The 12688-nt window shown below is 42.7% G+C and overlaps 1 protein-coding gene across 2 annotated transcripts in view; it reads left to right on the top strand.

The window, feature by feature from the left end:
• The window catches only part of ppp2r3b (protein phosphatase 2, regulatory subunit B'', beta), an 87837-nt gene that overhangs the window by 59476 nt on the left and 15673 nt on the right, over positions 1-12688 (top strand). For both annotated transcript variants that reach the window (XM_084310544.1, XM_084310545.1), the window contains 4 exons: positions 236-392; positions 5449-5497; positions 11823-11912; positions 12018-12193. In XM_084310544.1, the coding sequence (XP_084166670.1) occupies positions 236-392; positions 5449-5497; positions 11823-11912; positions 12018-12193 (472 nt within the window). The remainder of the gene's footprint in view (positions 1-235; positions 393-5448; positions 5498-11822; positions 11913-12017; positions 12194-12688) is intronic.

Genomic DNA, 12688 nt, shown 5'->3' with positions numbered 1-12688 from the left:
CTTGTACTCTAGCTATCTTTAGTTTACAGAATCTGTGTATTCCATGTCGGGTTTTCACCTAGAAGTCTTCCCCACCACTACCATTTATTTTATTAAAATGTATTTTGTATATATTGTACTAATAGTACATTCTTCTCAATGTTGTATGAATGTGTCGATTGTCGAATCATCAATCTGTAAAAAAAAAAAAGCCATTAGTAGTTTTTGATTGTGACCTCCTCTGCTGTTGTCCCAGACCTTGGCCTTACTGGAGCAGGAGGATGATGTGAACCAGCTGATGGATTACTTCTCCTACGAGCACTTCTTCGTCATCTACTGCAAGTTCTGGGAGCTCGACTCGGACCACGACCTCTTCATAGACCAGAGAGACCTGGCACGCCATAATGACCAAGGTACACACACCTCTACATAGACCAGAGACCTGGCACGCCATAATGACCAAGGTACACACACCTCTACATAGACCAGAGAGACCTGGCACGCCATAATGACCAAGGTACACACACCTCTACATAGACCAGAGAGACCTGGCACGCCATAATGACCAAGGTACACACACCTCTTCATAGACCAGAGACCTGGCACGCCATAATGACCAAGGTACACACACCTCTACATAGACCAGAGAGACCTGGCACGCCATAATGACCAAGGTACACACACCTCTACATAGACCAGAGACCTGGCACGCCATAATGACCAAGGTACACACACCTCTACATAGACCAGAGACCTGGCACGCCATAATGACCAAGGTACACACACCTCTTCATAGACCAGAGACCTGGCACGCCATAATGACCAAGGTACACACACCTCTACATAGACCAGAGACCTGGCACGCCATAATGACCAAGGTACACACACCTCTTCATAGACCAGAGACCTGGCACGCCATAATGACCAAGGTACACACACCTCTACATAGACCAGAGACCTGGCACGCCATAATGACCAAGGTACACACACCTCTACATAGACCAGAGACCTGGCACGCCATAATGACCAAGGTACACACACCTCTTCATAGACCAGAGAGACCTAGCACGCCATAATGACCAAGGTACACACACCTCTACATAGACCAGAGACCTGGCACGCCATAATGACCAAGGTACACACACCTCTACATAGACCAGAGACCTGGCACGCCATAATGACCAAGGTACACACACCTCTACATAGACCAGAGAGACCTGGCACGCCATAATGACCAAGGTACACACACCTCTACATAGACCAGAGACCTGGCACGCCATAATGACCAAGGTACACACACCTCTACATAGACCAGAGAGACCTAGCACGCCATAATGACCAAGGTACACACACCTCTACATAGACCAGAGACCTGGCACGCCATAATGACCAAGGTACACACACCTCTTCATAGACCAGAGAGACCTGGCACGCCATAATGACCAAGGTACACACACCTCTACATAGACCAGAGACCTGGCACGCCATAATGACCAAGGTACACACACCTCTACATAGACCAGAGACCTGGCACGCCATAATGACCAAGGTACACACACCTCTTCATAGACCAGAGAGACCTGGCACGCCATAATGACCAAGGTACACACACCTCTACATAGACCAGAGACCTGGCACGCCATAATGACCAAGGTACACACACCTCTTCATAGACCAGAGAGACCTGGCACGCCATAATGACCAAGGTACACACACCTCTACATAGACCAGAGACCTGGCACGCCATAATGACCAAGGTACACACACCTCTACATAGACCAGAGAGACCTGGCACGCCATAATGACCAAGGTACACACACCTCTACATAGACCAGAGACCTGGCACGCCATAATGACCAAGGTACACACACCTCTACATAGACCAGAGACCTGGCACGCCATAATGACCAAGGTACACACACCTCTTCATAGACCAGAGACCTGGCACGCCATAATGACCAAGGTACACACACCTCTACATAGACCAGAGACCTGGCACGCCATAATGACCAAGGTACACACACCTCTTCATAGACCAGAGAGACCTGGCACGCCATAATGACCAAGGTACACACACCTCTACATAGACCAGAGACCTGGCACGCCATAATGACCAAGGTACACACACCTCTACATAGACCAGAGAGACCTGGCACGCCATAATGACCAAGGTACACACACCTCTACATAGACCAGAGACCTGGCACGCCATAATGACCAAGGTACACACACCTCTACATAGACCAGAGAGACCTGGCACGCCATAATGACCAAGGTACACACACCTCTACATAGACCAGAGACCTGGCACGCCATAATGACCAAGGTACACACACCTCTACATAGACCAGAGACCTGGCACGCCATAATGACCAAGGTACACACACCTCTACATAGACCAGAGACCTGGCACGCCATAATGACCAAGGTACACACACCTCTACATAGACCAGAGACCTGGCACGCCATAATGACCAAGGTACACACACCTCTACATAGACCAGAGACCTGGCACGCCATAATGACCAAGGTACACACACCTCTACATAGACCAGAGACCTGGCACGCCATAATGACCAAGGTACACACACCTCTACATAGACCAGAGACCTGGCACGCCATAATGACCAAGGTACACACACCTCTACATAGACCAGAGACCTGGCACGCCATAATGACCAAGGTACACACACCTCTACATAGACCAGAGACCTGGCACGCCATAATGACCAAGGTACACACACCTCTACATAGACCAGAGACCTGGCACGCCATAATGACCAAGGTACACACACCTCTACATAGACCAGAGAGACCTAGCACGCCATAATGACCAAGGTACACACACCTCTACATAGACCAGAGACCTGGCACGCCATAATGACCAAGGTACACACACCTCTTCATAGACCAGAGACCTGGCACGCCATAATGACCAAGGTACACACACCTCTTCATAGACCAGAGACCTGGCACGCCATAATGACCAAGGTACACACACCTCTACATAGACCAGAGACCTGGCACGCCATAATGACCAAGGTACATGGACCAGAGACCTGGCACGCCATAATGACCACATACACGCCTCATAATGAACAATATGTAAGCATGCACACGCTTCACTATGACAATTATGTATGTACACACACACACACACACACTTTACTGTGACAATTACACACACACACTTCACTATGACAATTATGTATGTACACACACAGACTTTACTGTGACAATTACACACATTTACAAACTTCACTATGAGAATTGCATACACCCCTCACACAGTAGACTCACTCACTCCCTCACTCCCTCCCTGGAGAAGGACCTCCCCTCGTAGCCTCCTCCACACACTCCAGGCCACATGTTCCTGTCTGATCTACTAGCAGGGAGGCCAGAGGGGAAATGAGACACAAGATCAATGGGAGAGAGTGTATATATCCTGACGGAATGACGCCAAGTCTGGAACCATTACTGCCACTGTGCTGCCAGAATGATGACCAGAGTATTTATGGTATTGTCGAAGCTAAAAAAGACCTACTCTCTCCAATGATCTGGATTTATGGGCTACAGGAATGGATTAAAGGGGCACTTCGCAAAAAAAAAAACAATGCTGATTTTATGTTGCACATAATCTGAAACACGCACACATCCAAAAACTCAAACAGTTTTACACACATTCATTTGGTTTGACAGTTATTGAGTAAATTAGTTTGAATATGGCCACCAGTGATGTCAATGAATGAATGAATGAATGAATGAATGAATGATTGTATTTCGGTCTTCTTTTACAAAGCAATGTACAGTAGTAGGACATTTATTAAAAAAAAAAATTAAGAACGTCCGAAAAGGTGTAGGCTGAAGCCGAGGCTTATATTGCTTACCCTTTTCACATTACATTATATAAAAGAAAATTCATAATTTAGCAAAAACGAAAGGTTACGAAAGTTTCATCGTTTTAGTGTACAGTTTATACAGTAAGCTACAAAACGTAGACGGTAGACAATTTATTTTCCTTTTTGTCACGATTTTAATAGTTATGTTCTAATATTATATTCATAAAATATAATTTGGATTATAATAAGGTTTTATATTTATGTATCACCTTATATTTGAACAATTTCTTATTTATGTATCAAACTACACATTGTTTTATTCGTTGTCTCGGTTATTCCATAGTTTTACCCCTTAACAGATTAATGAATGAATGAATGAATGAATGAAGTTTATTTTTCGGTCTTGTTTACAGACAAATCAAACACACCCGTGTGGACTTACAAAAAAAATAAAAAATAAAAATAAAATCACATTCAAGGCAAGCTCGCACACAAAATCAAAAATCAACGACCGAAAAAAAGGAATAGGCTGAAGCACATGCTTATTTTTGCCTATCCTTTACAAATTCTTAAACTAAATATATTTTAATATAAGAAAGAAAAACTTAAAATATTCTGCAAGATATAATTTTTTGAAAGAAAAAACTAATGTTTAATGTTTACTCAAAACTGTACTCCTGAATTATTTGATCCTTTAAGGCTTTTTTAAATCTCCCCTGAGAAGTACACAACTTCAACCCGTCACTAAGGCTATTCCATAATTTTACTCCCAAAATTGAAACACATCTAGCTTTTACATTAGTTCTTACCTTTTTACATGTTTTAAGAATACATAACCCTCTTAAATAATACTTCCCTTCTCTTGGTTGAAAGAGACATTGAATACAAACTGGTAGGCTTTTACTCTTAGCACGAACAATTATTTCCAAGGTTTTTATATTTGTCCTTGCCTTTGTGATATTGAAGACACGTGTTCCCCATATTTTATACCCGGCTCTCTAGTTTGGAACAACTCCTGAATGCAGCTTGAGGACATTGATCCATCCTTGTGTTAATTACAGTTCTATGGAATGTAATAGGGACTGTTTCCTATAATTAATTTGAGCTGTAATTAACACAACACAAGGATTCAATGTATCTGATATCACTGGTTGTCATATTCTAACAATCTTACTTTCATTAACTGTTAAACTAAACTAACGTGTGCAAAACTGTGTATCTGTTAATTTCATAAGCTGCTCTGTTTTTCAGCCTCGTCATGTAGTATTCAGTATAGTAGTCTTTGAGATTTTTACAAATGTAAAGTGCGGTACAAATTGAATTTATTATTATAGTAGTCAACTGGTCGTTTCATAAGCTGCTCTGTGTTTTTCAGCCTCGTCATGTTGTATTCAGTATAGTTCAAGTTTGTTTATTATTTGTCAGAACAAAATACAGAATACTTTATAATGAAATGCTTGTTTCTGTATGAGCCCCTGAGTGTGTGCTACATACAGTAAAAGGGGCTCATACAGAAACAAGCATTTCATTATAAAGTATTCTGTATTTTGTTCTGACAAATAATAAACAAACTTATAGTAGTCAACTGTTTGTTTCATAAGCTGCTATCTGCTCTCATTTTGTTTTTCAGCCATCTCTCACAAGATGATTGAAAGAATATTCTCAGGAACAGTAACACGGTAAGTGAACAAGGGCTAATCAAGGATGTGATTACAAGTCGTAATGCTTCAGTTCTGAGTAGGTGATACAGACCACTACAAACAACCCCTTGTCTCTTGAATGCTGCGCTCTTCACACCTGCCTAGTGTCATGTGGTTGAGCTCTGAGCCTCGACTTTGCGCCATCATCTTATTTTTCATACCAGTGCTCGTATTCATATGCTTTTTTGTTCTTAGGTTTAGGTTTACTTTATTTGATCAAGGGGGACAGGGTACATTAATAAAACGTTTTACAGATGTAAATGCACCCAATTTTAGCCAAAAGGCTCATTTCCATTGGCAGTCCCCCTGCCAGAAGGTACAGGCTAAAGTCCTGTGTGAATAAGGGTTAGCAATACAATCAAGATAAATACAATTAGAATAGAAACACAACAAAAGCACATAGACATACGATAGGGATACAGGTCACAATACAGTCATGGACACAAGGACAGAGCACATCATGACATATTAAAAGACCCAGACATAGACAAACGCACCATATCCACACACACACATACACACACACACACACAGACACCTCAGTGTTGACAATTCTGCTCATCAATGAGCCATTCCTTAACCCTGCACTTGAATGAATGATATGATGTGGACACTCTAATTGTTTGAGGCATTGAGTTCCTTGGCTCTATTTTATTTTAATTTTAAAATGTTCTTGTGTACTTTAGATACTACTGCTACCATGTATACTGCTACCATGTATATGTGTTTCATTACATGTATATATACATACATACATACCAATTATTTGCTTGTTCTATTCTCCATCCATCTACCATCCATAGCAACTCTATATTTGATCACAGACATCCTGATGGGGGGGGGGATCCCCTTTGAACGTCCCATCTGAGGTTTCTCTCCTCCTCGCCGCCTGTGGTGCTTTTATTCTCCTATTGCTAGGTGTTAGTGAGTCGTTCCTCATCTTCATTGGGGAAAGTCTGGGGGGGTGTTGCATATATGGATTTTATGGTTTTTTTTTTGTTCTGGATCTATTGTGATGTTTCTTCTTGACCTGTAAAGCCCATGGGGGGTAACTCCATGTGATTTGGGGCTATACAAATTGGATTGATTTGATTAGAACCCGAGAGCGTTTTACCTCCATGGGTTGCTTAGGGAATGCCCTGCAGTAGGTGGTCTCTGTCCGCTTCCAAATGAACCCTGGAGAGGTTCAGTGGAAGTGAGAACACATTTGGACCAAAGACGAGACACTCGCCCCAGGAAATTACTCATTTAATGAAGCAGATTTTGGCCAGTTTTCTATATATTTTTTTCACGTTTCACAAAATGCCAAAATAACACCATCATACTAAAGACTGAATGAGTAATTCATCAATAACGATTACAAGATTCTCTTCTGTTCACATACCAGTGTTGTAGTACTCAAGTCCGAGTCCTGGAATGATTTTCAGGACTCGTGACTCGACTTGAGCACTGATGACTTGGACTCAAGCATTGACTGCATTTGGACTCGGAAGGTGCAGACTCGGACTCAGACTTGTTAATGTTTAAATAGTTTTTTATTTATAAAAGAAATTGTAATAATCATTTGGCATAAGATATTGATGGCTAGTGTTTGTTTGTTTGGCTATTGTGTCACAAAGTAAATAAACTCCCATTGAAATGGTGACCGCTGTGTCATTTATGTTTGACACTTTGGGTGCCAGCAGGGGGCGCCAGAATTAGCGCTTGAATGGCAGCCTTTTTAGACTGATTTTCCGATATTTCATGATTTTCACGGAGCTATTTCTATATTATGGCTATGTGTCTAATACACCCGTCGCTTATCAATGACTTGCTTGCAGTCAACATGTACGAAACGGATAGTTTTTTCATCTGTACATACATTTCAGTTTTATACCATTTTGAAAAACGCTCGTTTTTGAAAATGTCCAGAAAAAAAAAGATTCTGTCATAAACGCCCTTTAGTGGAATACACAAAACACATTGTCATTTTTCGGCCTATTTATGAATCGTTTTCAAATAAACGCTAGATTATCGATAGTATATGTGTACTTATGCACGCTAGAGAAGCGGGCTGAAAAATCGTATCTATTTCCTGCTCAGCGCACACACACACACACATACATACACATATAGGGGACACGTTGAGATATATGTGAAAAAAACTCTGATTACCCCAAGACTGGTAAAATAGATTCCTTACCTCACATCAGATGTTCTCTAAAAAGATTGATCGCGTTTATTGATCCAACGCTGGGTACTCGAAACACATATTCCACGCTGTTCTGAGTGTCTACAATGAATGGGATCGGCTCGGGTTACATGCCTGATAAGTAAAATGTTGATTCCGGAGTTTTCTTTTCTCATCCATTTCCATTGAGTCCAATCCAATGGATGCATTACCATCCGGGAGACGATAGGGGGCGGTATTTTCCCTGTTCGAGCTCAGAGCCAGTCCCAATGGTAATGTGAGGCTAGATTGATGAAAAATGAATGGATATCGCTAATAAAAGCAATAACGATAAAAAAATTAGACTTCTCGTCATTGGCACTCAACGCATGGCATGAAATAACGAGATTTCTCGTGGCTGGCACTCAAAGTGTTAATGTAGATCTTTTTTTATTTGTGTGTCAGCTCTTTGACTGCGAGAGTGGAGTGGACTCGACCTTGATGACTTGGACTCGGACTCTTAACACTGGGGACTCGAGACTCGACTTGAGATTTAGTGACTCGACTACAACACTGTCACATACTGTGTGTTTGTTTGTTTAAAATATATTGTTTGTCATCAGTAGTGCAAAATGCAACCAATGGGGGGAAAAACTGCAACGAAAGTTTGGACCATTTCAAAATGACTGTTTTAAAGTAAGTAAGTAAGTAAGTAAGTAAGTATTTATAAAGCACCTTTCATACATGTCATGTAGCTCAAAGTGCTGTACACAATTATAGGCATATATAACGATAAAAGCAATAAAGTCATAGTGATCAGTTAAGATCAATGTTAAAAAAAAAAAAAAAATAATAATAATAATAATAATAATAATAGTAACGAAAAAATGAAAATAACGTAAAAACAGTCATTTGCTTACCAGTTTGGGAGAACAGGTCCGCACAAACATTTCCGCTCAGTGGCAACCGGAAATGCACTAAACCAATGCACTTGTATGGTAGGTAGCAATGTTTAGGTCTTATAATGCTAGTGTAGTTACGTTTTTATCAGTGGTCATAGTTGGGTCCATAGTGCTTTACCAAGTCCCACGGATCCATCAGTGGCCGTGTATTGTGTGCGTATGTACCCGTTCGCTCATGTGGTCAGTGGCCAGAGTTGGGTCCACAGGACTTATCCAAGTCCCATGGACCCATCAGTGGCCGCGTCTTGTGGTAGAAAGAAAGAAAAAGAAAAACGCATAAAGAAAACAGTCTAAAGTTTGAAAGTTTGGGAGGTCCGCAAAAACACGCCTTCAGCTCAGAAGCTGAGGTGTGTCAAAAACTTTTGAAAAACTGGAGGCGTGTCTCCTATTGTACCCATCCTTCATCTAAGAAGTTTGAAAGTTTGGGAGGTCCGCAGAAACACGCCTTCAGCTCAGAAGCTGAGGCGTGTCAAAAACTTTTGAAAAACTGGAGGCGTGTCTCCTATTGTACCCATTCCTTCATCTAAAAAGTTTGAAAGTTTGGGAGGTCCGCAAAAACACGCCTTCAGCTCAGAAGCTGAGGTGTGTCAAAAACGTTTGAAAAACTGGAGGCGTGTCTCCTATTGTACCCATTTCTTCATCTAAAAAGTTTGAAAGTTTGGGAGGTCCGCAAAAACACTCCTTCAGCTCAGAAGCTGAGGCGTGTCAAAAACTTTTGAAAAACTGGAGGCGTGTCTCCTATGTACCCGTTCCTTCATCTAAAAAGTTGGGTCCACAAGGCTTATCCTAGCCTCATGGATCCATCAGGTTTTTCCAAGCCATAACTATTTGTAAGCTAGACTGTATAGGTACGTTTTTAATTTTCCTTTAAAAATGTGTATAGAGCTGGCGTTTCTGATGTGTGTTGGTAGTGTGTTCCATAGTTTTGGGGCATAGTTGGCAAATGCCATACTTCCTATCCTTTTTTGGTTTCTGGGCGTGTCTAGTAAACCTGTAGTGGATGACCGTAGCGTTCTTGAGGGCAGATAACTAACTAAAGGGAGATTTATGGACATGGAATACTTGCCTGTAGTGTAGTTGATGCAATGCCATTAGCTTACTCACCAAGTCCCATGGTCAAGAGCTCTGGCCCGCTGCCTGGTTCATAGTGAACACGGAAGCACCTGCAAAGCCAAACATGGGGCCACGAGACTAAAGTTTTAATCCACACCACAACATGCAGGCAAAAGGGTTTCCAATGTCCGACTGAAGGCCTCAACTATTCCCTATGCTTGATATCATGTTAGAACACAACCCAGCGCATCACACTGAGACCTGGATATAGAATGTATGAATATGAACTCTGTGTCTGACTAGGGACAGTGCATCACACTGAGTTAAGACCTCAACCTGGATATTGAATGTATGAGGAGGAGTGCACCTGTGACCCCCGTTTTCCATCAGGGGAGTCGATGTGGACATGGTTGAGGAGTACAAATACCTCAGTGTGCACATCGACAACAAACTGAACGGGTCAAAACACGCAGAGGCACTGTACAAGAAGGGCCAGAGCCGACTCTACTTCCTCAGAAGGCTGAGATCCTTCAATGTCTGTACAAGGATGTTGAGGATGTTCTATGAGTCGGTGGTGGCGGGCGCCTTCTTGTACGCTATGACCTGCTGGGGCAGCGGACTGAGAGCAGGGGACACAAACAGGCTGGATAAGCTGGTCAGGAAGGCCAGTAGCGTGGTTGGGGTGGAGCTGGACTCCCTAGCGAGGGTGGCGGAGAGGAGGAGCCTTGCTAAGCTCCAGGCCATCAGGGAAAACCCCTCCCACCCACTATACACGGACTTGGCTGACAGGAGGAGCATGTTCAGTGCTAGGCTCACACTACCTAAATGCACCACTGAACGGCACAGGAAGTCCTTCATTCCAACAGCCATCAGACTATACAATGCATCACTGTGCCTCACTGCATCACTGAGCACAGAGTGACAGTTACCATCTTCCTGGACTCATACTTTTGAAACAGCACTGTGCAATACTACACCTACTGTAGACCTCAGTATATTTTTACTGTATTTATTTACTGTATATTTTATTCTATTTTATTCTACTCTTATCTTAGGCAATTTGATTTGTTTTGTCATTCTTATTTGTGACCTGTTCTGTCTAAATGTTTAATGTTGAGCGATTTGCAGTGTCAAATTTCCCTCTGGATAATAAGTATTTCTATTCTAATCTATGAAAATGAATATGAACTCAGTGTGATGCATAGCCCCTTTCGTGACTGCGATGCAAGCCTCGCTTGAATACGCAGTCACTGGCTCCCACGTTACTAGCCATGTTAATGTGCACATCAAGCACTGGTTAAAGACGAGCGGTGGGTCCAAAATATATCAGATATAAATTTCAAAGGTACCCACCGTTGCATTAGGGTTTCACACACACACGCTTAGGGGTTTGAAAGCTCTGCGTTGCTAATAAACATTGAAAATCATTTTTATAAACGAGTAAGAAAATCACTGAGCTAGCCTCGGCTAAAATGGCTGCTTCCGCATTTTCACGCAGGAGCGCTGTGATTGCTGGCTGCTTTGTCACGTGCCTGGTGCGCCCAGCAATCACAGCGCTCCTGCGTGAAAATGCGGAAGCAGCCATTTTAGCCAAGGCTAGCTCAGTGATTTTTTTTACTCGTTTATAAAAATGATTTAAAATGTTTATTAGCAACGCCAAGCTTTCAAACCCTGCCGCGTATGTGTGTGAAACCCTAATGCAATGGTGGGTACCTTTTGAAATTTATATCAGATATATTTTGGACCCACCGCTCATCTTTAACCAGTGCTTGATGTGCACATTAACATGGCTAGTAACGTGGGAGCCAGTGACTGCGTATTCAAGCGAGGCTTGCATCGCAGTCACGAAAGGGGCTATGTGATGCACTGTCCCTAGTCAGACACAGAGTTCATATTCATACATTCAATATCCAGGTTGAGGTCTTAACTCGGTATGATGCACTATCTCTAGTTAAGACCTTAACCTGGATATTGAATGTATGAATTATATGAACTCTGTCTGACTAGGGACACACTGAGCTAAGACCTTAACCTGGATATTGAAAGTATGAATATGAACTCTGTCTGACTAGGGACCAGCACATCACATTCAGCTGAGACCTTACCCTTAATGTATGTGGAATATGAACTGTGTTTCTAGGGGCCGGCAGCTGCATCCGGAAGGGAGGCTGACCTACGCTGACTTTGTCTGGTTCCTCATCTCTGATGAGGACAAGAAGACCAACACCAGGTAGCCACGATGTCCAGTTACATCATGGTCTTGTCATTCCTCTTTTCTAAAAGATAAAGACGCTGACGCGCGCCCCTGGATCTGTGTCCCTCTCCGTGTTCCCAGTATAGAGTACTGGTTCCGCTGCATGGACCTGGACGGGGACGGCGTGCTGAGTATGTACGAGCTGGAGTTCTTCTACGAAGAGCAGTGTCAGAAGCTGGAGACCATGGCCATCAAACCGCTGCCCTTCGAAGACTGCCTCTGCGAGATGCTTGACCTGGTCAAGCCAGAGGTTGAAGGTAAGACCTTCTCCACACACTGTCTGGGGCGACAGTGGCTCAGGAGGTAGAGCAGTCGTCTTGGTAATCGGGAAGTTTCCCAGTTCGATTCCCACTCCTCCCGGGCAGCGTGTCGATGTGTCCGTGAGCAAGACACTTAACCCCTAATTGCTCCCGATGAGCAGGTTGGCACCTTGCATGGTTGCCTCTGCCATCGGTGTGTGAATGTGAGTGAATGGGTCAAATGTGAGGAACAAATTGTAAAGCGCTTTGGATAAAAGCACTATATAAATGCAGCCATTTACCATTTACACACACAGAAGTTTCAAGTTTCAAGTTTCTTTAATAGTTGTCATACAGAAGTACAGAATACTTTTATACAAAATGCTTCTTACTGTTACGCTCCAGAGACTGTGCTAGACAAGATAAGTATGAAATAAAATAGTATAGCATGTAATGGAAGTAAAAATAGAAGTCACAGTGTTCAGTATAGACACTGGTATCACCTCCCGCTCC

Source organism: Notolepis coatsorum (assembly GCF_963971535.1).
Source record: "Notolepis coatsorum genome assembly, chromosome: 3".
Taxonomy (NCBI): Eukaryota; Metazoa; Chordata; class Actinopteri; order Aulopiformes; family Paralepididae; genus Notolepis; species Notolepis coatsorum.
Note: the sequence above shows the minus strand (reverse complement) of the source record. Positions and strands in the feature narration are given on the sequence as shown.